At 40.8% G+C, this 25,090-nt stretch overlaps 3 protein-coding genes across 7 annotated transcripts in view; 2 read left to right on the plus strand and 1 right to left on the minus strand.

Annotated features, from left to right (window-relative positions):
- The first annotated feature begins 1,264 nt into the window (after positions 1-1,264).
- On the plus strand, positions 1,265-7,375 carry sln (sarcolipin). Of its 2 annotated transcripts, XR_003213768.1 has the most exons (4): positions 1,265-1,296; positions 3,568-3,727; positions 5,997-6,256; positions 6,661-7,375. XR_003213768.1 is itself a non-coding variant. In XM_019345039.2 (3 exons), exon 3 carries the CDS (start codon positions 6,721-6,723, stop codon positions 6,814-6,816), a length of 96 nt encoding a protein of 31 aa, XP_019200584.1. In that variant the 5' UTR covers positions 3,573-3,727; positions 5,997-6,256; positions 6,661-6,720; the 3' UTR covers positions 6,817-7,375. The 2 variants fall into 2 exon arrangements, 1 of the variants encoding a protein (XP_019200584.1); XM_019345039.2 differs by lacking the exon at positions 1,265-1,296 and having other exon boundaries at positions 3,573-3,727.
- On the minus strand, positions 7,268-14,136 carry kbtbd3 (kelch repeat and BTB (POZ) domain containing 3). Of its 3 annotated transcripts, none has more exons than XM_003441640.5 (10): positions 13,679-14,136; positions 13,054-13,345; positions 12,778-12,943; positions 11,676-11,858; positions 11,067-11,240; positions 10,673-10,963; positions 10,240-10,482; positions 9,852-10,142; positions 9,578-9,727; positions 7,268-8,430 (listed from the first exon to the last, which is right to left on the minus strand). In XM_003441640.5, exons 2-10 carry the CDS (start codon positions 13,332-13,334, stop codon positions 8,308-8,310), a joined length of 1,902 nt encoding a protein of 633 aa, XP_003441688.1. In that variant the 5' UTR covers positions 13,335-13,345; positions 13,679-14,136; the 3' UTR covers positions 7,268-8,307. The 3 variants fall into 3 exon arrangements, with proteins under 3 accessions (XP_003441688.1, XP_005474715.1, XP_005474717.1); XM_005474658.4 differs by having other exon boundaries at positions 13,581-13,687; XM_005474660.4 differs by lacking the exon at positions 13,679-14,136 and adding an exon at positions 13,455-13,473.
- A 768-nt stretch (positions 14,137-14,904) lies between these two features.
- Positions 14,905-25,090, plus strand: part of fam168a (family with sequence similarity 168 member A) — a 35,018-nt gene continuing 24,832 nt past the window's right edge. Inside the window, exon 1 of one of the 2 annotated variants that reach the window (XM_005474657.4) lies at positions 14,905-15,144. The gene's annotated coding sequence lies outside the window, so the exon portion shown is untranslated. The remainder of the gene's footprint in view (positions 15,145-25,090) is intronic. The other variant, XM_003441577.5, reaches the window with a different exon arrangement.

Genomic DNA, 25,090 nt, shown 5'->3' on the forward strand with positions numbered 1-25,090 from the left:
CCATACACAACACAGCTGGACATATTCTGATCAGACACGAGCATTCACTCATATTCTAGCATGGGTATTGACTTGTGATTGATGTATTCTGCCCATCATTTTGTCTTTGATGCAGTGCCTGCCCTGGCCACTCTTCCCTGTCTGATTTCTCTCTCAGAGGGGCCAATTATCTCAGATCCTGCATCCAAATTCCTCTTCTGTCAGATGAATGACTCTGCAGCCCCTCTGAACATGAGTGCGTGTTCCAGCACGCGTGTCTCTCTGTGTTCTGAAACATTTGTGCGTGCGCCTCAGTGCTTTGCTGTGTCCCTTTGCATTTATACTCGGGCGTGTTGTGTAATGAGGCCTTCACCTGTCTTCTGCCATCTCCGTAATTACACTGCTGGCCAGTGCGAGCCCTCGGTCGTCTCAACGGCACACTCTGTTTATCCTACAAAACAACAGCTGGTCAGGCAGGAGAGCATGTGGCTGCCCTCTCCCAACATGATAACAACATTCTGCTCTTTTTTTAAGTACTCAAATAAATTAAACCCATTTATCACTGTTGGGGGTGATATCAGGTGCAATATCAGTAAGAATTAAAGCTTTAACCTCTAGTAATGTTGCACAGAGTTTTTATAACACATGGATCAGTTTTGTTTACTTGGAGATGGGAAGAATTTCTAAACCACTTTCAGGGCCTTCAGTGTCTTCCAAGTCTCCACTGGCTTAAAACCCAAGGTTTGAGTTTCATTTTTGGAACAGAAAGCAAACATCCCATGCTAAAAGCCCAATTTAGAAGCTAATGAATGATCCAATAATGACTCAGTGACAGAATCCTATCCTTTGTCAACTCCAGTTCCCAGAGTCAAAAATAAAATTTGGACCTGAAAACGCAGATATCATTTTAACATTACATTTCTCATTTGGTTGGCCATACACAAACGTCTTAAATACTAAGGTGAAGAAGTTAGCATTAACATTGCACCAAGTGGAAATGCTTGAAGCTGCACAGTAATTCAGGTATTCCTCGTGCCATTGTTCAAGGGCAGCTTCACCTTCAGCACCAGCCAAACTCTCAAAAGCAATGTAATGGTGAGAACACAAGTGGAATCACTTCTGTACCCTGAGGCATGCCATCAACCTTTGAAATGCAAGACCGGTAGCTATTTGCCAAACTCCTGCTGCTGGCATCTTTGTATTGTAATTAGCTGGGACCACAGGATGAAGAAACCAGATGCTGCCTTTTAAAATAGTGACTCTGATGTCTGCCTCTCTCTGGAGACGTGTGAGCAGATGGTTGGTGGTTTGAGAAAGGTGAGTTATAAAAACTGCAGTCTATCAAAAATATTCAACATCTGCCAATGGTGGTTATGTCTTTTCATGCATACGGAGAAAGAGAAGCATGAAATTAGTAATAATGACAAATCATCAACACAAAATATTACCATTCCTGCAGAAGACAAAAGATTAGCCTATTCAAGGACTAACAGGGAGGGGTAAGGATGGGCAGAAATAGAAGCTAAAGCATCAGATTTTATGTTGAAATATTTTAACCGGTCAAAATATTTAGAGGTCTGAGAAGTGTGTTTGGAGATCCATCTGATCTGTGTATAATCTCTCTGCCAGAATAGCAGTCAGCTGGGATGAAGTCCTATCCTCTGATAATTGCTATGGCAAAGATCTGGCCACTACAAATGAGCAAAGTTGTGAGCTAAATAATTTTCCAGTGCCAGCTATTTATAGACCAATGTTCAGACTAACCCACAGTATTTAATGAATATAGGGAACTTGTGACATGATATCTTCCACAACCTAAGGCCAAGAAAGCCAATTAATGTTTTTACTGGCACTGGAATGAAATGCACCTTTTAGGGCTAAACGAATATATAAAATAGAATAAACATATGTTCCACCATTTTTTGGGGAATGCAAAAATATTCAACTTCTATCAGGTTTAATTCAGAGACATGAATTCTAAGGTAATTTGTTATAATCTAAACACTGGATTCTAATTTGAAATTAGATTTGCTGTATTTTGGTAAGACTCATACCATGCTCAGACATATGCTGTCTGCTCTAACACAAACGCCATTGAGGAGATAATATTAGCTTAGTTTACCATAGCATAGCATAGCTAGTTAGTAGCTAGTTAAAGAATTGTTTTCTTATGTTATAAAATAAAGTTGCCATATAATATGGGTTCCTCTTCCCACTTGTTACAATGCAGCCTGTTATACTATACTAACACCAAGAGTGCAATAGACAAGCATGCCGAAGTTACAGGTTGCAGTAAGTTGCAGTAAGATGCAGTACCACCAAAGGGAGATTTTATTTCAAGCCAGCATAAAAATAATCACAGGAAAGCATTTAAAGAGACATTACTTACACATTTACATGTAAGTACAAATTAGCCACCTAGCTTAATTGTTGTAGGATAGAAGGACCCGGGAATGTACTTGGTTACTCGGACTTCTTGGCTTTAAACACACTATTTCCCCCTCCAGATATTGCAATTTCTGGATGTACTGCAGTTTCTGCATTTCATGCTTTGCCATGATATTGGGTTGGTTGTTTACATGCTAAAATTAGGTCATTTTAGTCTGGTGCTAGGTGGCTGCCAGACATGTGTAATTCAGCCTTTGTGGATATAAATTATATGCTACTGTCAATAGATTAAAACGATAGAGTTCATAAGGTGTTAAAACTAAAACCAGGTCATATTAGCCTATTGCTAGGTGGTTGCTAAGCAATATGGTGGCATCAGAATATATTAGGCATAATTCAGTGTGCGTGGTTATAAATAAGATGTTCTTGTCATGAAATAAAAATCATACAATGTGGTCAGTCTTATAGTTTATAAATTATAAAAAGGAGTAATTTTAGCTTGTTGCTCTGGTTGCTAGGCAACATGATGACTCCACATTATCCTATATAGATAAGAACCTTCAGGCATTGAATAGATACCTGATGGTCTAGGAGGAGTTTGTGGACAAACAAACGAACAAAAACACATACAGACAATGATTTTTGTGTATTACTGTAATATTTTTATTAGTAGTAGTAGTAACTGCCATGACAAGAGAATTTTCCCTAGAGCTGGAATAAATAAAGCATATCTTATATTTTAGATGTGTTGCTCTGATTCCGACACATTACTGCTATTATTTAATTTCCATAATGTTCACAGTTGGAAACTGTCACCACCACATTAACTTACACATCAGAATAAACATAGTGATATTGCATTCAATAAATGGATGTGTATACACACACACACATACATCTAGCGTCCCAGAATCTGTGGAATGGTGTTTCTGAGGCCTTGTTGACACCCCTCTGTCTCTCCTCAGATTTAGAGGGCAACTCTCCCAGCACTTTTCTATCTTAAATGCACACACAGCTGTCACAGTGGGCCATAGTCCACCCCGCACAGAGATGCCAGCACAATTCACGCTGTGTTATTCAATCACCCCAGAATTGGATCTCTGTGACAATGGGAATCCCTGGGTGAAATAGCTCTTGGTCTGAGGCTGGCAGAGCAGCAGGGTGATAAAATTCAACCGGTTTGATCTGTTTAATCCTCAGGGAATGGCCTTGGAATCCTGCGATGGAAAGGTTCAAGTGATCTGTGCTCGGACTTTGTCCTTCTGTGGCCCCTCTGTGTGTGCAGGAGAAAGTGTGTTTGTCAAGGGGGTTTAACACTAGGTCAGAGATAACACCGTTTTTAGCAGCTGTCAAGTGTGAGGTGAGTTGAGATGTTTGCTTTGATGAAATGTCAAAATCCTTCTCTTAGCACCAGCATAATACAGAATATCGGGAATCCACAAAAGAACGATAACCTATTCTCAATTTAGTTTCTATTAAAGGAAAGCTGTGGATGATATTTTGAGACAGATGAGATACTTGATACTGCTTTAATGGCTCCAAGTAAATTCTAAAGCTGCAGCAAACAGTTATCAGCCAAGCCAAGCAAGCAGTTAGCTTAACTTAGCATTAGCAATAACGGAAAATACTACACTAAGCAAGCTAAAAATCAGATAATATCTTACACAGAGAATACTTTAGTACATATATTTTTATATAATTAATTATTCACTGGCTATATGCACTCACCAGCTTCTTAATGACGTACACCTTGCTAGTACAGTTTTGGTTTATCTTCAGAGCTGCCTTAATTCTTCTTGGCATAGACTCAACGCGGTACTCGAAACATTCCTCAGATATTTTAATCCATAATGTTATGATAGCATCAGACAGTTGCTGCAGATTTGTCAGCTGTGCATCCATGATGGAAATCTACCTGTTCTAATACACCCCAAAGGTGCACTCTCGGACTGAGATCTGGTGACTGTGGAGGCCATTGGGTACAGTGAACTCAATGTTCAAGAAACCAATTCGCGATGATTTGAGCTTCGTGGCTTGGTGTTTTATCCTGCTGGAAGCAGTCATCAGAAGATGGGAACACTGTGGCCATAAAAGGATGAACATGGTCAGCACCACTCAACTAGGCTGCGGTATTTAAGCAATGATCAGTTGGTACTAAGGGGACCAAAGTGTGCCAAGGAAATATCCCCCACACCATTACACCACCACCACTAGACAGGATGGATCCAAGCTTTTAAGATGTTTATACCATATTCTGCACCTACTATCTGAATGTCGCAGGAGGAATCAAGACTCTTCAGACCAGGCAACACTTTTCCAAACGTCTGTTGTCCAGTGTTAGTGAACCTGTTTGTATTGTGTCCTCGGTTTTCTGTTCTTAGATGACAGTAGTGGCACATGGTGTGGTCTACCGCTGCTGGAGCCCAGCTGCCTCAAGATTCATCATGTTGCTTGTTCAAAGCTGCTCTTTTGCAGACTGTGGCTGTAACGAGTGGTTGTTTGAGTTGCTGTTGCCTTCCCATCAGCTTTAAACAGTCTTCCCATTCTCATCTGACCTCTGACATGAAAGAGAACTAGATAGCTTGCCTTTTCTAGACCGTTTTCTGTAAACCCCAGAGATGTTTGTGTGGCAAAATCCCAGTAGATCAGCAGTTTCTGAAATGCTCTGACCAGTCAGCCTGGCACCAACAACCATGACACATTCTAACTCACTTAAATCACCTTTCTTGCCCTTTCTGATGCTCAGTTTGAACTTCAGCAGTTGTCTGACTATGTTTGCTAGCCTAAGTTAAGCTGCTGCCCTGTGATTGACTGATTCGATATTTATGTTTACAAGCAGTTGAACAGTTGTAGCTACCACTATGGCTGGTGGGTATAAAGATGTACGTATTATGCTAATTTTTGTTATATTGATATATAATACCAATCCATCCCATTACTATCCAGCCCTGCCTGGCTTTGTCAAAAAGTAACAGTAGGATAATAACCACTAATCAGCACTGAGTAACAATTTCTTTAATCTGTAGAAAAGATGAGAAATTCAGATTAGGTCCAGGCATAATCAAGGGGTTTAATTTTTTTGCTTTGCCCACCCACATGTGTGCATTCTACTAAGAGCATTATGTATCCTCTGTATCTTCATCCATCAAGGATAAGCAACTTAATGAAGGGTGCAAGCCACTGTGCTTGACACCCCTCTGTAATCAGTACCTATTTGAAATTCCACGTAAGTGTGTATTCTGATGATATCATCATACTTTTGGGCCATTACAAATTCTTTGCTTTTAAGTTGAGAAGGGACTCGATAGGCAACTGGTTAACAGAGGCTTCAGTTGGTTTAATACAAGCATGCCTGGTATTTTACATTTTGAAGAGACTGCTCCTGAGGACAATTCCTCTGATACTGAGCGATATTGTTAGTTTCCTATATCCATTGGATGATACAAGTATTGTGTTTGGAACAACTGTAATCCACCAAGTATCTCCAATAATGTGTTATAAATAACCCTGAGACCCTCCTCTGTTGTGTGTGTGTGTGAGAGCGAGAGAGACAGACTCTGTATGGTTATGGGTAGGAAAACTCCAGTGGATGAGATTGTGGAAAATAACACACTCTATTGGTTGTTTAGTTGGTGTGTGACATCAGTCGGTGTGTATGTGAACCATGGGCGGTCCACTGAGGTTGGCTACTTTAGGAGCAGGCCCTGCCCCTGGCAACAGCAGAAAACTGGACAACAGCAAGAAACAGATGCTACAGGGGAGAACTGCTGCAATCGAGACATTTCCAAGAAGAAGAAACACTTCTCTTGGAGGGCAAGGCAAGGAGCGGACGATAACATTTGCTTTCTCTTTATCCTGTTCATAGTGGGATCACAGCCAAGCAAGCAAGGTAACAGCGACTGTGACTGGGTCTGGCTTTGTGTTATTGTCCTCAGTAAAGCCTCAGTTTTGCCAGTTTTATGTAAGCTATTAATGGCACATATCAAAACTATCAAAACAGCCCAACTTCTAAATGTATAGAACATGTTTAATCTGATTTATTAGTGTATTAGCGTGTATGCTTTGTGTGTGTTTCTGTCCCATGTTAATATGAGGGGATGTTGTTGTCCTTTTCTTTGCTGACCTTTGGTGACTGTAAACAGTAACCCAGCAGAGAAGTCACTGATCCCTCCAACCTGTTGTAAGAGGGACTGCATAAACCAGCACAGAGCATGTGCACCATTGTGTATTGCATTTTTGTCTACACTCTAACAACTGAAACACAGTTTCTTTTTCCTACCTCTGTCTTAAAAGTTTACAGCAACCGACCTCTCCTCGACTGTCTCACCTATCCTCTCCATCCAGCACGCTGCCATGGATCGCTCGGTGCAGGAGCTGTTCCTCAACTTCATGATCGTCTTAATCACTGTGCTGCTGATGTGGCTGCTGGTGAAAACTTACCAGGACTAAAAAATTAAGCAATGAGAGAGGACACGGACGTGAGGCGGAGGGGATGGAGAGACACGTGCGTCGGGAAACTGGCGTGGTTATCGGAAGACTTGGCCGCTGGCTAAAGTGAATACAGTGTTTACACCTACAGCTCTGCTTATTCATGTGAGGTCAACAATAAGTGGTTACTATAGCCGGGACAAACTATGAATGATAAAATAGTTCACAATCTGTATTTTTAGTGTTTTTTGTTTTGTTTTTTGAATAAGGCCATGAATGTGAAATCACAGCAGAGTGGTCAGGGTTAATAAATAAGAATGAAATTGTTGAAAACCCAAATGGGATGGCTTGAAAACGCAAAAAAAAAATGCAATGTCACTATAAACAGGAGTGCATACCATAGCCTGTATGTCTAAGTGCCCAAATCATTTAACAATGCTGTTGTGTCCAATTTTTCAGTTTTTTTTGTCAAAGTGATGAACACAACAAACAAGCTTATAAAACTCATAAAACAAGACAACAGGAATTTTGAAGCATTATGTTTATGATCACTTCTTAACATTAAACAGTCTTTCATTTGTTTAGCTTCTGTTTCTCAGCACAAACTTGCCATGCAGTCATGATTCACACCCACATTTGCTCTTTGCGGGTTTGTTAAACTTTAATCTATACTATCCTTTTGAAGCTACAGAGTGTTTCTCTACGACTGATAAAGTGCAGATGAAAAACTGTTGTGTACACCCGGAGAAGAGAACCAGAACATGCATGGACACGTGGCAATGTAATAACAGAATAAAGGCAAGCTGATTAAAGTGCATACTGACATTTGCTTTCAAAAGCTGACCTATGTACTAGCAGACTGACTTTCCCCTTTAAAGTAAAAGCAAGAGAGGCTCGCCTCCTAGAGGCTCTCTGTGGCATAATTTGTGTATTCCTGCCAAAAAAAAATATATAAATCAAAATTCCCAAATTCAGAAAAACTAAAGAAGTCTGAATTCCTGAACAGAGTCTGTAACTGCAAGGAAGCTCCAAAGTTTACAGATAATGCTAATTATTTATGTGGATTCTCTATCTGTAACATGCTGTCAAAAAAAACACTCAGGTACTAAAATAGAATTCTAAAGGGGTCCTCCATGGGAGGGGCAATAATTAGACTGACAACAAAGCTCCTATGACAACAGGAGCTTCGCACATATAATTTACAGATCAAACTTGACCCTAAATAAAAAAATAAATAAACTATCTGGCTAATGTGTTCACATATACTGATGATCTGTTACAGGAAATGTGGTGTTAGTTGCCTATCTTTGGCTAAGATACTCTGTCGAAAGAGACTCTAGGTTTCAAGAGTATCTATTTGCTGGTTAAATAAGGGAATAGCATTCTCTCTTGAAGTGTTAGCTGTCCGTCATGCGCACAGTTTGGAAAGCCGAGGGAGGCTCATTCACACAGACATCAAACTTTCGCTTGCATGTTTGCTGCATGGGTGGGCGTGTATGTGTCTGCCATCAGTTATGCTGTATCACACCACGGGTCTCTATATCTGTTGAAGCTGATTAGCTGGCAGTGGAACTCGGTGAGTGCTTTGGGCATGGGTGCCACTTCCTCCCATTGACTCCTCCCACTGTAGTACACCTGAATAGGTAGTAAGAAAGCATACAGTAGATAGTAAAATTAGTAAAAACTAAGAATGCAGGTGTGGTCAGACATTCTCTCATCATAGGCATGAATATCATGGTAATTTGTGGTTTCAAATGATTTCTTTGAATTGTGCTTTTTCCAGACTGGAATGATTGTACACTATATACATGTTTATTAACTTTTTTTTTACAGAAAATTTGGTTGCAGAAGTTTAAATTTGTTTTTGTATTTTCTCTAATCCATACAGGGTCAAATGTATACATACAGGTTTAAATATATACATACCCCCACTTAAATCTGAGGGCACTGAAGATCCTACAAGGCCGAGGCCTTTTAACTTCTCGTGAGTGATCATTATCAACTACAGCTGGTAGTTTTTCTTTGAGAGCAGTCATTGGATTGACTAATACTCAGAGGAATGGAAAATTCCAGGGAATTCAGTGAAGATCTGAGAAGAATTGCTGATTTACACAGATGAGAAGGTCTCTTGGAGGTATTTCTAAACAACTGCAGATTCCAAGATCATCAGTTAAACAATTGTATGTAAGGTACAAGTCACCCAGTTCTGTCACCACCACCTTGCCAAGGTCTGGAAGAGGACCTTTGCATGTTCAGGAATAACCCAGGAACCACCAAGGCTCAAGTCTGCCATGAACTGGAAACTGCTGGAACAACAGCGTTACTGTCCACAATGAAGCAAGTTTCACATTTCACATGGACCAAGAGGATGCTGACCAAGACAGAAGTTCCTTCTCAAAACATGACTGAAATTTACAGCTGCCCACATGGACAACCAGGTCTATGCCAAGAATCCAAGCAATTTAAATAAACTCTACTATTTCTGCAGAGAAGAGTGGTCAAATATCTGGAATTGTACCAGAAGCTTGTTGATGGCTACCAAAAGTGTCTGCAGCTTGCAAAAGTACATTTAACCAAATATTAGTAATATATTAGGATGTCTGTATGTATTTGAGCCTGTATGCATGCCTTTGTCCCTGAGTAGATTGCAAATTCCCTAAAAGCCCAAAATTACCATGACATCCATGCCCATAAAGAGTCTGTGTAAACTTCTGTCTGGGTCTGGGTCAAAGGTAAAGGTCATTCAGTTCCTAGCAATAAATATGTGAGTTTTCTATCCTACCTGAACCTCATCAGTGATTTCATCAGGTGAATAGTCTCCACCCAGAATGTAGATTCTGTCTCTCATGCCCACTGCTCCGGCATTGAACCCAGCGCATTCAAATGATCCTTCACCCTTCCAGACGCAGGTCTCTGGGCAAAAACTGTAAACCTGAAAGGAAAAAAGGGACACTTTTACACAAGCTCAGTGTATTTTACCACAGAATTAAGCTTCAGAATCTTTTTAAGGCTATCTGGCTGCAATGGCATGACTGATAAACTAAACTGTGGCTCACTTTGTATGTAGATAAGTCACAGAGGTGCAGTGTCTTATTAATTGACACAGCCTTGACCAGTGTAGCGTGGAAGAACTGGCCAAACTCTGCCACCAGGCGGCTCCACTGGTCCTGCAGGGCGTCATAGCAGAAGAAGCAGTCGAGCGAGGGGTTAAAGGAGTCAGTGATCTCCACCTCTGACCCCAGCGTATAGATTACACTGCCACAAGCACTGGCCTCAGGGTAGAAGATAGCAGTGGGAAGTGGACTGACAGAGCACCAGGTCTGAGCCAAAGGGTTATAATACTCCACCTAAAATCCAACACCGCACATAAATTAGATCAACACTGTTGGCCATGACTGATTCCATGACCTATTAATGGAAGCATATCCCAACCAACACTGTTACCTCCAGCAGACTGGGAGCCCCCCCTCTGGATCCCTTGGTCCGTCCTCCAATGACATACACTCGGTCCAGGCATGTTACGGCTGTGTGCATGGTTCTGGGCTTAAGCATGGCAGGTGCAGGTGTGCGGGTTAATGTCACGGGACAGAAGCACCAAACCTCATCAGTGGCATCGTGGAAAGGTTCAGCCACGTGGAGGCGTATCGCCCGGCAGCAATTTCCCTGGCAACCACCTGTGACAAACATCTTCAATCCAGTAGATAGCAGAAAAGATGGTGATCAAACTCTTTAGTCAATAAGAGCAAAGAGTAAGATAAGATTATGCTTTTTCTAGTAAACAGCACTATATAACTATAAAGAATATTCACAAATTGACAGTTTATGTAACTAATGTCTGGACTGCTAGATTAAGCTGCAGATCTGTTGTAAACCTTGCCTTCTCAGCATAGCTGGTAAGGTAAGATCCTGGTGGATCTGGCATCGTAGCTGTCCCCTCTTCTTGCCCTGCTCCCAGCTCTTTCCACTGGTCTGTTTCCAGACAGTAGCAGAAGGTGTGCCGGATCTCTCCGTTTTCCTCTGTCTTGTGGATGTAGATATAACTCTGCGTGGTGGCAGGCCTAGCATCAGTGAGCAGGCCATTGTGCTTTGTCTGTCTGCTCTGGGCTTCTGATGCAAGGGCGAGACAGGACTCATCGTTGCAGAGGAGAGGGTCAGAATCACACAGAGACTAAGAGAGAATGTAAGAGTCAACACAGGAAAGGTGATGCGATCACAAATCTGCAAACTGCATAAAGTCTTTAAACCCCGTGCAGGTAAAGGTTTGGTTGTACCTTTAGTGCAGGTGCAGGAAGATGGTGCAGCCGGGTCAGAGACAACAATCCCGGCAACAGCTTCTGTCTTCCTGGGAGATCATGACGAATCCATCTAAGGAGAGACACCACCACTGCCTCCTCACTGGGCACGTTTAGAGCATCTGACCTGAGGCACAGCTCCAAGACATCAACCTGAAGAGATTTTTTTTAACGTGATGTATTTGTCAGCTTAAAAACATGAAACAAGAAAAATGTTTTGTTACTGATATAAGAGCAGATTTAATGACAATATATTGTGTATAAAATGTTGCAGAGGAACAGTTAGCTTAACTATTGGGCTTGTTAATCAGAATAAACTTGGTTTTCGGATACATCATAAAACAATAAGAGTTTGATATTTTTTTGAGTTTAATGGATTTCAGAGCTGTTATAAAAATGATGAGAAATCCCACCAAATATGCAAAAAATCCAACATCATTGGTGCTTTGAGCCTTAACTTTTTCTTAAGTCAGACATAATAAAGTGTGTAGCAACCGGATATAGAGAATAAATGATAACAGAGACTCTGATCAGCCTCTAGCCTTTCTCTGCATAGACACAATATTTAGGTGCAAGATTGGGTTTCACCTGCATATCCAGGAAGTCCTGCGTTTTGGAGAGTTCAAAGAAGTTCTGGACCACAAACTCGTTGGCACTTTGCAGGAGAGAGGCTGAGCCGTATCCCTCAGCCAGAGACAAGAGAGACAGACAATTATAAAGATCCATGGTTCCTATCAGGAAGTCGCTGCATGCTTTGGACAGGACAGACACCTGAGAGCACAACAGCAAGAGCAGGGAAATTTTCACGTTAAAATGACATTAAAGACCTCAGTGATGGGTCAAGAAACACTTATAAGTGTAGGGTTTCAGAAATTGGCATAAACGCAACAAATGCAACGCTGATCTCTACAGAATCCATAACTGAAATTAACCTGGCAACAAAAAGATAAGTGCGTAACTGATAGACTGTCAAAACTATAGATTTTCATTTTAAGTGTTCGGTCTTTAACTCTATACCCCTAATAGGAGTAAGATTTGAAGCTCTTTACGAACTGAGCAATTTCTGTTACATTTCAGGCGTGCTTAAAGAACAAAATGTTCAAACTATCTTAATCGTCATCAAACCACATCTTTATTGATATATACTGAGGTGTCAAAACTTGTCTTTTAAGGGTACAGGAGAGGTAGTCAAGTGTCATCTTTACGGGGGAAAGAGGTAAAAGGGCATTCTAGACATCCTTCTCCTGATCTTCTCAGTTTTCTCCTGTGGGATCCCAAGGTGCTGCCTAGCCAGGTGACAAATATAATCTCTCCAGCAGGTTCTGGGTCTACCTTGAGGTCTCTTCCCGGTGAGGCGCCTCTAATGCCCGATTAGGAGGCACCCTAACCACATGCTCAAACCATCTCAACTCCTTTTGAAATGCAGGAGCAGTGGCTCCACTCCAGATGTCTGAACTCGTTACCCTATCTGTAATGCTGAGCACAGCCACCGTGCTGAGGAAGCTCATTTTGGCCGCTTGTATTCATGATCGTACTCTTTCAGTAATTACTCAGCTCTCTCTTCACCACGACAGACTGGTACAATAACTTTTAATAATAACATTAATGATTTACTGCAGTATCCCATGAAGCCATGAAAAAATGAACGTGTTTAAGGGTAAATAGGAAGATGAAGCAGGTGCATTTCTACCTGAAGAAAAGAGGCGAGCTGAAACAACATGTCTACGTTGCCCTCAGTGATGAGTACCTCCCCAGAATAGGCAAAGTCCAGGAAAGAAGCCACTACTGCTGGACACTGATTACCCAGTGTTACTGAACCATCATCACGCTCTCGCATATCCACCTCAAACATGGCCCTAAACACAAGAGACATGAGAGAATTCATTAAAGAAAAAGAGATAGATAGATAGATAGATAGATAGATAGATAGATAGATAGATAGATAGATAGATAGATAGATAGATACCTGAAAAAATCACTACATGCTGCAAGAACACAGCGATGACAGGGAAAGCTGCGTTCCTGCACCTTAATAGTGAAATCAAACAGCAAGCCTCTCTCCCGGAGCGATCTGAGCATGCCCAGGAGCTGCAGTCCATGGGACTCAGACACCCGCAGCATTGTCCGACGCTCTGCGACCCCGTTGCATTGTGGAGCACTGCCAGGTCTACTGCTGGGTGGGCTGTTGCTGCTGCAGGGGTTGTGGGTGTTGGTCAAACACAAGGACAAGTCTTGATTTTCATCCATTATGCCAAAATCTGAAAAAAAGAATATAAAAATGATGCAATTTATAGTAATGGAGTGAGTCTCTGAGAGAGACACACACAGAGGGAATAAGAGATACAAGAATGCAACAAACTACTTTACATGAACAGATCTGTAACACACAGTCCAGGCTTCTCTACCATTCAGACATGCAGTAGTATCATTGTGTCTGGCACACTGAGTGTCTGACACGATTACTGCATTCAAGATAAGCACATTAGACACTACCTGAGATGATGTCTAGACGTTAAAAGTCAAAAATATATGAGCATAAAATGCGTGAAATATGCAGCTAGTGAGTCTGAGGCAGGACAAGTAATACTCACGACAGTGTCAGCACCACGGAGAGCTCTCATGCTATTCTAGTTTCCGGAAGCCTGAAATCACGCGAGGTTTCGCTCGACTTTTTGTTTTTCGCGTTTAATTGTCTTCTTTCTGTCATCTTGTTGGCTGAATTCGCGTTTTTTCCTAAGAAGAATAATGCCCGTGTCTCTTTTACATCCCCCTCATTTATTTTCATGTGTACTCTTTCTTTATAGCAGAAGAAGGCGCAATGGCCGCTGGGAACTGTAGTTCTCCTCTATTGGTCGGTTATTTCTGGCGCGTGTTCTCTGGCAAGTTGCAAGTTTAGAACAGTTAAGGTTCAGGAATTATACAGGTTAGCTTGCTTAGTTAACCATGCGTGCTTACTCTGTTGCAAATGAAAATATATCTCAAACATATCAAGTCACAGGGAACACTGGCAGAACTTTACTCCTGTCTGCTTCTCATTGACTCTGTTGATGCAGTAATATTTCTCACCACTGGGTGACACTGCCGTGCTGCAGAGAAATTATTATGGCGACGCATAGGACAACAGCCTTTGAATCTGAACTCGTGAACGTGAACTTAAAGCGGTCTATCCTACCTCACAAACCATCCTACCCGTTGTTTATGAGCATACGCTGCGCATGCGCGTAACACAAACCCCAAATTTACATCGTTTTTTTTAACCCATTGTGAATATTTCTTATGGTTATAGGTAGGGTTATGGTTAGGGATAGGGTTTGTATTAGTCACAAGTCGCCGTCAAATTATAACACGGGTAGGATGATTAGTCAAAGTAGGACGGTTTCTCAGAACAACGTCTCACCACCACAGTGACATAAAAACACACTCTTGAAAACGCCTGAAAAACATGATTACAGTATAAGAGCTTTTGTGGACACAATTAAATTCTTCTTATTCTGAAGATTATTATCATTATTACTATTATCATTATTATTATGCTATTACTACACAAAACCTGGGCTTAATCATGGATAAAATGCAGTCATTATACTCTATATGCTTTATCCTCCTTCATCGTCATGCAACAGACCATCCTATAAAAGTCAGAGACCGTCCCATTGTTGAGAAACTGGAGTAAAATCAGAGTAAACGGGCAGCACATACTAACGCCATTTACTGATTTCAGTTTTTACGAGACTGCTCTAAATCGGTGTACATATTATCGGGCTATTATCAGAGCCTCTCCAGTTTATATTATGGTGGGTCTGGCCCCCTCCTCTCTCTCTTGCATCCCTGCATCCCTCCCTCCCTTCCCTCCCGGCAGTGCATCCCCATCCCCCACACTGTGGCCGTCTCTCCGGGTGAAAGCTGTCTTCCCAGCGCCACTGGCCCGACAAAACGCTGCTGTAGCAGAGCCAGTCCGCACCGACCCGAGGCAGCACACTCACACGGGAGAGAGCACGTACACATTCGGGGAATCTTTCTGTTTTTTTCCCATTCCGTGGTCGACCGAGTAGCTTTGGTAAGTCTTTTATGCTGTTTATCACGAAGAGGAGGAATGTCCATGTGTTTTCTTAATGCTTGTTCGGGTTTTTTTTTCCTGTCTTTTTTTCCCTCCGTATCCCTTTAATTGTCCTCCGTGGTGGCTACGGTGGGGAACTAGCGGGCTAAGCTAAAGCGGCTAGCTTAAACAGCGGAGTTAAAGTGATACTACTTGGAGCATGTGTCAGGGTTTTTTGTTGTTTTGTTTTTTTACTTTATTTGTCGTCCGCCAGGCAGTAAGGTTAGCAGCTGTCCTAGTGTGTTGCGGGTCTGACCTGCTGCGAGTGGTTTTCATTGTCATCTGCTAATTTTGCCCCAGCTAACTTGCTAATTAGCGTTTTTTTAAAGGGGGGCAGCGTGTGCCGAGGGATGCAGGGATGCTACGGCGGGTTAGCGGCTGGCTTTTCAGGCTAGCACACAAGCTAAGCTAACGTTAGTATTATGTGACCCGTGCAGATTCCTGCACGGAGTGTTTCGGAATGGATGGATCGCCATGCTAACGGTGGCTAATCTAGTGATAATTGGCAAGATGGCATCTCGGAGTGGTTATCTAGAAATCGGTGGATTTTCAAAATGGTGTCTTAAGCTTGTTTGAGTGTGACCATTTTTGTCCAACCATCGCTGTTTTGGCTTTGCTTGCTATCTCTGGTATGCAGTGCACTGCCAGTGCATGCCACACTCTGACTGATATAACTACATATTAACCACTGAAGTGAGGGGTAAATACAAACGCCTCCAGGCTGCAGTCGCCACCGTGGAGAAAATGACTGTTTCTGGAGTTAAATTTGTCAAGAGTTTGGAGCTAAATCTAGGGGAAGGAGACGAATGAGAGAAGTAGGAAAGGTCAAAATGGGTAGAAAAGGTTTACTCCGCATATGCAAATATTTGCACACTGGATTAAAGTGGCTAACTATGTCAGTGCCCATCAACTCCTGCCTGGGCTCATAACAAAGGTGTACTTTATCTGAATGTCACTTACACTAGGCCTTAGCTGCTGTGCAGAGATATCCACTGCAACTTATGCACGTTGTCATTACTTATTCATCTCCATTTTATTTAAATCTAATTGCTTTTTGTTGTATACAGTATAGGAAACCAGTGAACATGCCAGTTCCAAGTGCACTACTCAGGGTAACATATGCAAGCTGGATTATTTATTCATGCCTAATGCAAAGAGCAGTGGCAGAAGTTAAAAAAAGGCCCTTTTTTAAAAACCTGATAAAACCTCCTTTGTTTGTAATGCATATACTACAAGATTTGTGCTTAAATAGTGCCAATCAGATAGAATTATTCCAAATGTTAGAGGTGATTATTTATTTATTTATTTATTTATTTATTTATTTATTCTCCTCCTTTTTGACTAGTCTTATCAGTGAAGTGAATCCTCTTTGCCATCATCTCTTTTTCCCTTTTTTGTAGGTGGGGGGGGGATTACTTGCTTTAGTCACTGACTACTAATCCCATTTAATTCAAGAAGCCTTATCTGTCTAAAGGGATTTGTGAGATGCTACTGTTGTTGGCTTCACCAGAGCATTACTGTGTAAGCAAACTATGTACATTTAAAATAATAGTCTACGATCGAGACTGGAAGACGCACACTGCTCCGTGGATGATAGACATTCAGTGACTCTAAGTCATTCTAATAGGTGATACTTTCGTCCTGTTTGTAATTATGACATCTAGAAATACTTCCCTTTGTGATAGGGGGGGCAGCATAAATCTTATTAATATACAAACAAGGAAGTCTTTGTTAAAGGCTGACTTTATTTTTGTGACTCTAAATAAATCAACAGGCATCCACTAGAACTGCATCCACCAGATGAAAGTATATTAACTTAAAGGTCAGTGGTTCTCTTTGGGAGCTCTAGTCAGAAAATACTACGTTTGGGTTTTTTTTCCCACAAGATGAGAAGTAGTGTTGTTGCTATATGCTAAAGTTGATTCATCTGTCTACCTCGCTGGAGGAAGACGGTGGATGTCGTGTGGCTTTTGGCATGTGTGGGGCGCAGGCTCATGTATATGAATGGCAGGCTGTACAATGCAGCCATAAAACCGTCAGACTGTTGAAAGCGGGAGTCACTTAATGTTACGACAGACAGCGTTTCTGTAACAGAGCTTTCCAACACTTCATTCCTGTGTGGTTTGAACCACTTAATGATTTGCTCATCACAGATCAGCGAATGAAGCACTGAAAGACGGCAGCTTCCAGAGTCACCTTCATTTCCTGTGCCTCGTCCAGCTCACGGTCCCTCAACTTGACCTCCAGTAATGCTACTGTTCTTTTAGAGGTTAGCAGATGTAAACATTTCAATGGTTGGACAGTCTTAAAAAGATGGTTGCTGTACATGAAGGTTCATTCAACTGCATTTCGGGGACTCTGAATATTTCTGTTGTATAGGAATCAATCAAGTGGGGTTATTTATTTCTTCAGTTGTTCATTTGGATAAAATTTACATTGGAAAATTATAATAAATGTGTCCCAGTGTTTTGCCAAACAGTCTAAAATCAAAAGATGTCTAACTGACAATAATATTAATCAAAGATGGCAACAAAACTGAGAAAAAGGGAGCTTTTGAGCTTTTCCCTGAAAAGTAACATTGGTTATTACAGCATTATCAGACAAATTGGCCACTATTTTATTCCTGATTAACTATCAGTCAAAGCAATTAAGCTGCACTTAAAATAGACTTGCAAACCAGTCGTAGGTCATACCTTCATGAAATCCACATGAAATAGTGATTAAGCATTGAAAATTATTTTTTGTTTTATTAAGTAATGCCTTAACTAGACCACAGAGAAGATTTGTGGAAGTAGTGAAGGAGGATATACAGAGGGTTGATGTGACAGAAGAGGACACTAAAGAGAGGGTGAAATGGAGGCAGATGATCCGCTGTGGCGACCCGTAAAGGGAGCAGCCAAAAGAAGGAGTAATGCTTTAATTTCTTGCTAAGGGAAAACAAAAGAAATTGTATTTTTCTACTTGTTGGTTTGAGATGACATTTAGCGCACCTGTACCACTGTGCCTCATAGTCATACATTGGGAAACAATTCTCACCTTACTGCCTGCGTGCATATTACAGTTTTGTTCTACATCAATATATTGTGGATTAAAGGGCAGATATGTTGTCCCCCTGCTTCGGGAGTGAAAGGAGACACAGATCCCTGGAAGGGTTGTGTCAGGAAGGATGTCTGGCCTGAAAGTCTGTGCTAAATCAAATATGTGGATCCATCCTCTGTGGTGACCTCTTACCAGTAAGGGAACAGCTGAGAGAAGCTTGCAGTGTTAGATCCGTGACATTGCAGTGGCTTTTTCCCTATAAGTGAGAGGTGGTGGGGAAAAAAAAAAAGGCATTTTACAACAACACATTCTCCTTTTGTTTTTGAGGTAGTTGCAACATACTGAAAGGCACTGACTGTTTTAGTTTTACTAAAACGGACACACCATCTGATGATACATTTGTGCATTGCAGCTGATTCACTTAAATAGTATTCAGTAATCAACTCTATAAATGTCTGTAAGAGATGTAGGCGTACTTTCCCAGCAGTTACTTGGTCCACTGATCTCGCTACAAGGCCTCTCAGCACCACTTGAATGACTCATTTTTCAGTTCTTATTCAGTTATTAACTGAAAATGAGGTTTTTAGATGTCCACTATTAAAAAAAAAAACAAAAAACATTGTTTTTATTTTAGAAAATGTATAGAGGTCTTACAGAAGTACATTTTTTGATGTTTTCATAGTGTGATGAAAGTAGGATAAGAAAACGTAGTGCTCTTATTTTCCCTGTAACTACTACACAGATTTACACTGTGTAGCATCATCCTACCACACTGGTTCAGTCAGATCGTCGTTTCTCTACGACAAATACATTTTGATGTAAGTGTATGCATACACGCATACAAACGGCGGCAGGTGAGAGATGTCAGAGGGAATAAAGCATCAGGATAAAAGGTTGAACACAGATCCCTGGAGGCAAAGTTGTAATGCATTCAGCTGTCAGTCGTACTGCTTGTACACATGCACATATGGACATTCACATGCATCTGTGCCGCAGGCTGGCTATTCATTAGTGATACCTACAGTCATTACATATTCTTTTTATGCTATTCTACTGTAGCAGCTTTTGAATTTAACCTATACAAAGAATAGCCATTTTATTAGGAACAACTGACTGAAACTTAAGCACAGTCATACAACAGTTGTACAAAAAATCTTAACATTGTGAATGTGATAATGTTGAGTTTTTGTTGAATCTACTATAAAGAGGCGTTGATTCAAATAAATGAGAATTTGGGTAGTTTGCAATATTTTTTTAATTGTTTTATCCACCCCTTTGTGTCTGCGAGACTTCGTAGAGCAGAGCTATTCTTATAAGCCTTATTAGTTTTAGCTGAGTCTATAGAGACAACATTTGATCTTTATTACTGAAATACAGTAGATGTCTTGTAGTGACTGCTGAGAGTTTTTTGTGGTGTCAGTAGCCATTGTTGCACTGCATCACACTGCAGGACCGTAACAGAGTGGGTGTTATGAGCAGTCAGAAAGAAAAAATATTGTATGAGGTGAAGTGAGGACATTTCTCTGGCTTTAAGTTGAGTGTATCTGTATCTTGACACTCTGTCAGGATACATGTGCTCCTACTGCACATCGGTTTCTCGTGTAATTATATTGGATTGGGACACAGTGTTTTTGATTGACCCCACAAACTCTGTGGGTATGTACTCCTGTAAACAAGAGCTAGACTACACTTGGGCCACTTCTTAAATAGGTAAAGACAGATAGGAAAAAAATGTAAAGCATAAAATTCATTTTGGTTGATTGATTTTTAAAGTGGATTTTGTTTTACAGTCATCGTTCTGTGCACAGTGGCTCACTGTCACAGTGTCAGGGCTTTTCTGGGACACTTAATAAGATCAAATCCAAAGTTATTGCTGCACTGGCCATTCAAGTGCTTCCCCTAAACGATGTCAGACCACATAAATGTAATAAATATTGATTACTTAAGCTATGTGCGCTAGTTTTAGACCACCACCAGGACAACTGTCTCTAAAACAAACAAAAAGTACTTGTTGATGGTAGATGGTAAATGGACTGGTTCTTACATAGTGCTTTTCTACTCCACTAGAGCACTCAAAATGCTTTATGAAACACGTCTCATTCACTCATTTACACTAATTCATACAAGCCCTTTTTCTATGCTTTTTCTACCTAAGTGCTTTCTGTTTAACATTCACACACATTTACACTCCAGCGGATGCATCGAAGAGCCAATTGGGGTTCAGTATATTGCCCAAGGATACTGTGGAATGCAGACTGAAGGATCTCAAACCACCAGTCTTCCGATTAGTAGGTGACCTGCTCTAGCTCCTGAGCTACAGCCCTGATGATCATGATATAGTTTAGGTTTGGTTTTTGGCTGCTTACACACCCAGCAGATATGGAGTGACAAGAGCACTGGTGTGAATGGACAGCACTCTTGAAATAAGTCTGTCTTAGCTAAGTGTTTCAAATTCTCCACCAGCCTTCAGTGTGTATACTTGTTAACCAGGACAATGAGCAATGCTACTAATAATCCTTTTCCACTATTACCTACTCTTTGTTATCTGGCACTTTTTTAGTACCCAATTGGCCGGGGTTCCAAGCAATCTGAGGTGATCCAAAATGTGACGCTAAAAGACTGCATGCCACTGCCTTTACGAAGATCACAACCGCCATTTTTGAATTCCAGCAATGAGGGAAATGGCTACACAAAAAACCACAGTGGTCCCTGAGTCTGGAAAAAAGCCACACACTGAGCAGCAGGTGTACCATCACCTCAGTGTCGTCCTTTTTTCGGTGTTCAAATGCCGTCACGGGACTTCCAACCATGCTGCTATTACGACCCTATACACTTTAGGTAGTACTCGACTATAATGGAAAAGGACTGAAGGGTACAGTAGAGTCAGGTACTAGTGGAAAACATGAAACATTGGTCTTTAGTAACGTATAGAGCTATACCAATAAATTTACTAGTCTTTATTAGCTTATTGCAAGTGTGTTGATATCTATATGTTAGAGTTGGGAAATTTGCTTCATAGTCCAATTATCCTATTCCTATCCTATTATGATTAATGGCAGAGGGGCCAACCATTATGGTGTCTTTATTTACCCTTTGTAACTGTGTGTGACCTAAATACACACACGCTTACACAAAAAAACAAAACGAAAATAAAATATGTGGTGAGTCAAAGAGAAACAGGAACATGAACAAAGGGGGTTATTTTAGATCTCCAGCATTAAGAAATGTTTTTGCACATTGACCTAAAACACTGACTGATTTGGCCAACTTCAGTTAGTTAAATTAAGCAGTTGGATGTCAGCTGAACTTAGACCTGTATTTCTAACTCATTCTGTGTGTGTGTGTGAGTGTGAGAGGGAAAAATCTCACCCGTCTCTTGTGCGCTCTTCACCATCTTCTCCCCACACACAGATGAGTTTTTCTCTTAGAAAAATGGCCAGTGGAAGGAAACGGTTAGGTGGGTGAGATAAACGAGCGTCTCTGCAGAAGCAGTCACATTACGCTCTGATTTTTTTTTTTTTTAAATCAATCAAAAAGTCTAAAATATCCTCCTACTATTTATCTCTCATTTGATGATGATGGTGATGGATCACTGTAGACACAGCACACGGGCACACAAGTACATAATTAAGCGTGTGCACTTGCATGTGCACGCCCAGGCACGTCTGTATTGCAAGTGTCAGTTTTAGGTGGAGATGCGACTTAAAATTATGGCTTTGCAGTTTATTGCAGAGGTATAGCTGTTAGCTCTGACCATCACTGATCCTAATCGGCCATCAACACAACCTTGTTAGCTGATTGATAATAAGAGTAGAGAAATGCCAACTAGGTCTGAAGTAGTACAGTATCTGCTTTTCTTTTTTCTTTTTTTTTCAACAGATAAGATAAACAGAACTTAAATTTTTGGCTGTGTTGAAAAGGTTACTATCATGTTAGCTCTTTGCACAGTGGCTCAGTGTCAGGAGCTTTTTGGGATACTGGAAAATATCAATAGTTTTAGAATTATTTCTATAAAATGTGTAGCTGCTTAGGGGTAATACTGATTGTCCTCGGAAAGCCAGGAAGAGTTAATTCACCCACTCACAGTAATGTGAATAAATAGAGGATATTATGGTGTGCTGTAGATGATTGTCTTGCAGTGTTTTGAGATTCAATGTATCGTGATACTGTCATTATTGTGGGCAGCAAATTGTGATAGTATTCTCTTGTGAATTACTGTGATTCCCACTCACATTGTCATTGCATTTGAAGACGACGAAATGCTAAAGGTTTCGTGTCAGTTTTGTTCTTTGAGAGCTGCATCCTCAGACAGACGTGGCCCACAGAGTGCCACATTACTATAGTGACACCTCGGTGTGAAGTGCGCTGTGGAGTACTTCAGAGTGTCTGACAGGTTAGAACAGGGAGGGGAAAAAAACCCCAAACTGCAGGCTCGGTCCTCTTTGGCACGCAGAAAATCAATGCTGAGAAAACAGAAAAGTGTGCCGCTGTGATCAGTAACTGTTGCACGCCCCCTACTCATTAATAACAACAATTTTGTGCAGGGACTCTGTAAAACCTTGCTGCTTTCTATATTAACAGCAATATAATGGTGTTCTTTTTTTTTTTTCTTCTTTCCCTCCACCCATATTTGTCGAGTCCCACCTTCACTGCAGGCAATAATGCCTGTCTGCTGTTAATACTGCCTCTGAGAATTGATTGTTTACCTTGGGTTTAACCACCAAGTCCTAGCTCATAAAGCTGTATGGTCTAGTATGTGTGAGTTTTTGTGTTTGTGTGTATATACCTTTGTGTGATCGAATTATTCAGAATATGAATCCAATGGCAATCACATTTTGATATATTTAACATTGCCTATTGTAAAAGTTGTATGTTAAAACTCAAGTTTTAAATTTCATATTTTATTTTGCATGATGGATTTATGTACTGTCTACAAGTAAAATGTTTCATGGTATCAATGGATACTCTATTTACAAAGCCTGAAGGTGTAAGAGTGCACGCTGACAAAAACATCTCCACTTTTCCTATTAAACTGACAAAGAGATGCTCTGTTAACCACATCTTTTGTGGTACACTGCCATCACAACCACAGGTGCTTATAGATAAGTGGCAGTACAGGCCAAGCTGCTGTGAGTGCTGTTGCTAGGGTTAAGAAAAAAAAGCCCTGAAGTCAGGGCTGTAACATAAGAAAACATGCATTAACATGGTTATTTGTTCTTGATAGTGCCGTAGTTACTTGTCAGCAGATTAGACGTGTGGCTATAACAGCATCTGGTTATAAGCTCTAAAGTTATGCCAGCACTTTCTCTCTGATAAACAGTTTGATAGCACTCTCGTATCACATGGGAGTTTATTTTGCAGTTGCCCTGAAATGTCTAACATTGACAATGTTAGAACGTTTCAGTAAAAGCTGCTAACAGAAGCTAACAACATTAAAGTTCAGTTCAGCTTCAGTAACACAATTATCAGTTAGAAATGTGCTTTATTAACTCATCGATTCATATCAGACTTGCATATCAGTCTCCTCAAGAGTAAATAGACATAGGCACGCCACATATGGCTTTTTGACAGCAGAGGTAAACAGCAGACCAACAGGCTAGATCTCCTACAGATAAATGCTGTCCAGAGCATTTGAGGTGACTCGAGGTTAAACTTTTTTTTTTTTTTAAAGGTCTGAACACATGTAACTGACACATAAAAACAGTGTGCAAAATGTTTCTTTTATAAATAGACCTTAGTAGATACTTACCAGCTGCGGGTACAGCTTAGGGTACAAAGGGTTAAAGCATTTTTGACAGAAGAAGTATTTGGTGGAAAATTATTGCAGGTGAGCAACAGTGACTTTATGTATTGTTATTTCAAATGCTGTTTATGCAGAGCCCATGAGTTTCACCGCATGCAGCCATCAGGTCTTACAGTGGAAATCCTCTCAGGTTAATTCACTCCCAGCTGCATTAAACTGTGAGAAAATACTAGCAGCCTTATGAATATTGTGGAGCCTTTTCTGTCATTAGAACCACACTGTACTGTTAATCTGTAGAATATCCTGTTATTAAGGATGTGCATGATACCTGATTGCATGTGTGTGTTGTGGTTTTTTTGTGTGTTTTCTTTATTGGGGGGGGGGGGGTGGTGTCTTTAGATCCTTTAACCTCCATTTATCACCTATTCAACACTTGTTGTCTGCTCTTTAATGCGTGACTGCAGTCTCACTGAGCAATTAGCGTGGCTGTAGACTTCCAAGTTTTTTTCCTCTGCTGTTCAGCCCAACTGCCGTTACTTTAATTTCCTAGTTGCTGTGAGAACTCATTAAAAGTCATATTGTTTGATGCCGTCTTTTTAAAAAGTTAGACAGAAGCTGCTAATGAACACCTTTAAATAAACACTTACCACCCACTTTCCACTTTCTTTTAACCTCAGCGAAGGTAATGCTGCTAACCTTTTGCTCTTCAGCTTCAGCATGCACTGTTAATTTTAGTATTGTAATCACATCATCTATTTTAAGAGAGGAAAAAAGTTACTCTTGTGTGTTGATATTTTGGATATTTTATTCCAAGCATGTTGCAGTCAATATTACTCTTTACTGTAGCGCAGGTCTTTGAAATGTCTAACGCTAACCAGGGTAACAATCTCCATAAATGGATACTGCTTCTCAACAGTCTAGGTGCTTTAGACGTGGAAGTCATTCCTATTTTCTGTTAGGACTTTACTCAATCTAGGAATGCAGACCCATGAGGTGTTTGACTGATGAGATGATTCAGGAAAAGAGAATAGAAGAGGAGAAAGGCAGTGCGGAGAAAAGGGGAGATGCTGTCCCAAAGTGAATAGTACTGTCCTAGATCTAAAATAGCCCAGAGCTGCTTGGAGC

The sequence above is a fragment of the Oreochromis niloticus genome, linkage group LG14, assembly GCF_001858045.2.
Source record: "Oreochromis niloticus isolate F11D_XX linkage group LG14, O_niloticus_UMD_NMBU, whole genome shotgun sequence".
Classification (NCBI taxonomy): domain Eukaryota; kingdom Metazoa; phylum Chordata; class Actinopteri; order Cichliformes; family Cichlidae; genus Oreochromis; species Oreochromis niloticus.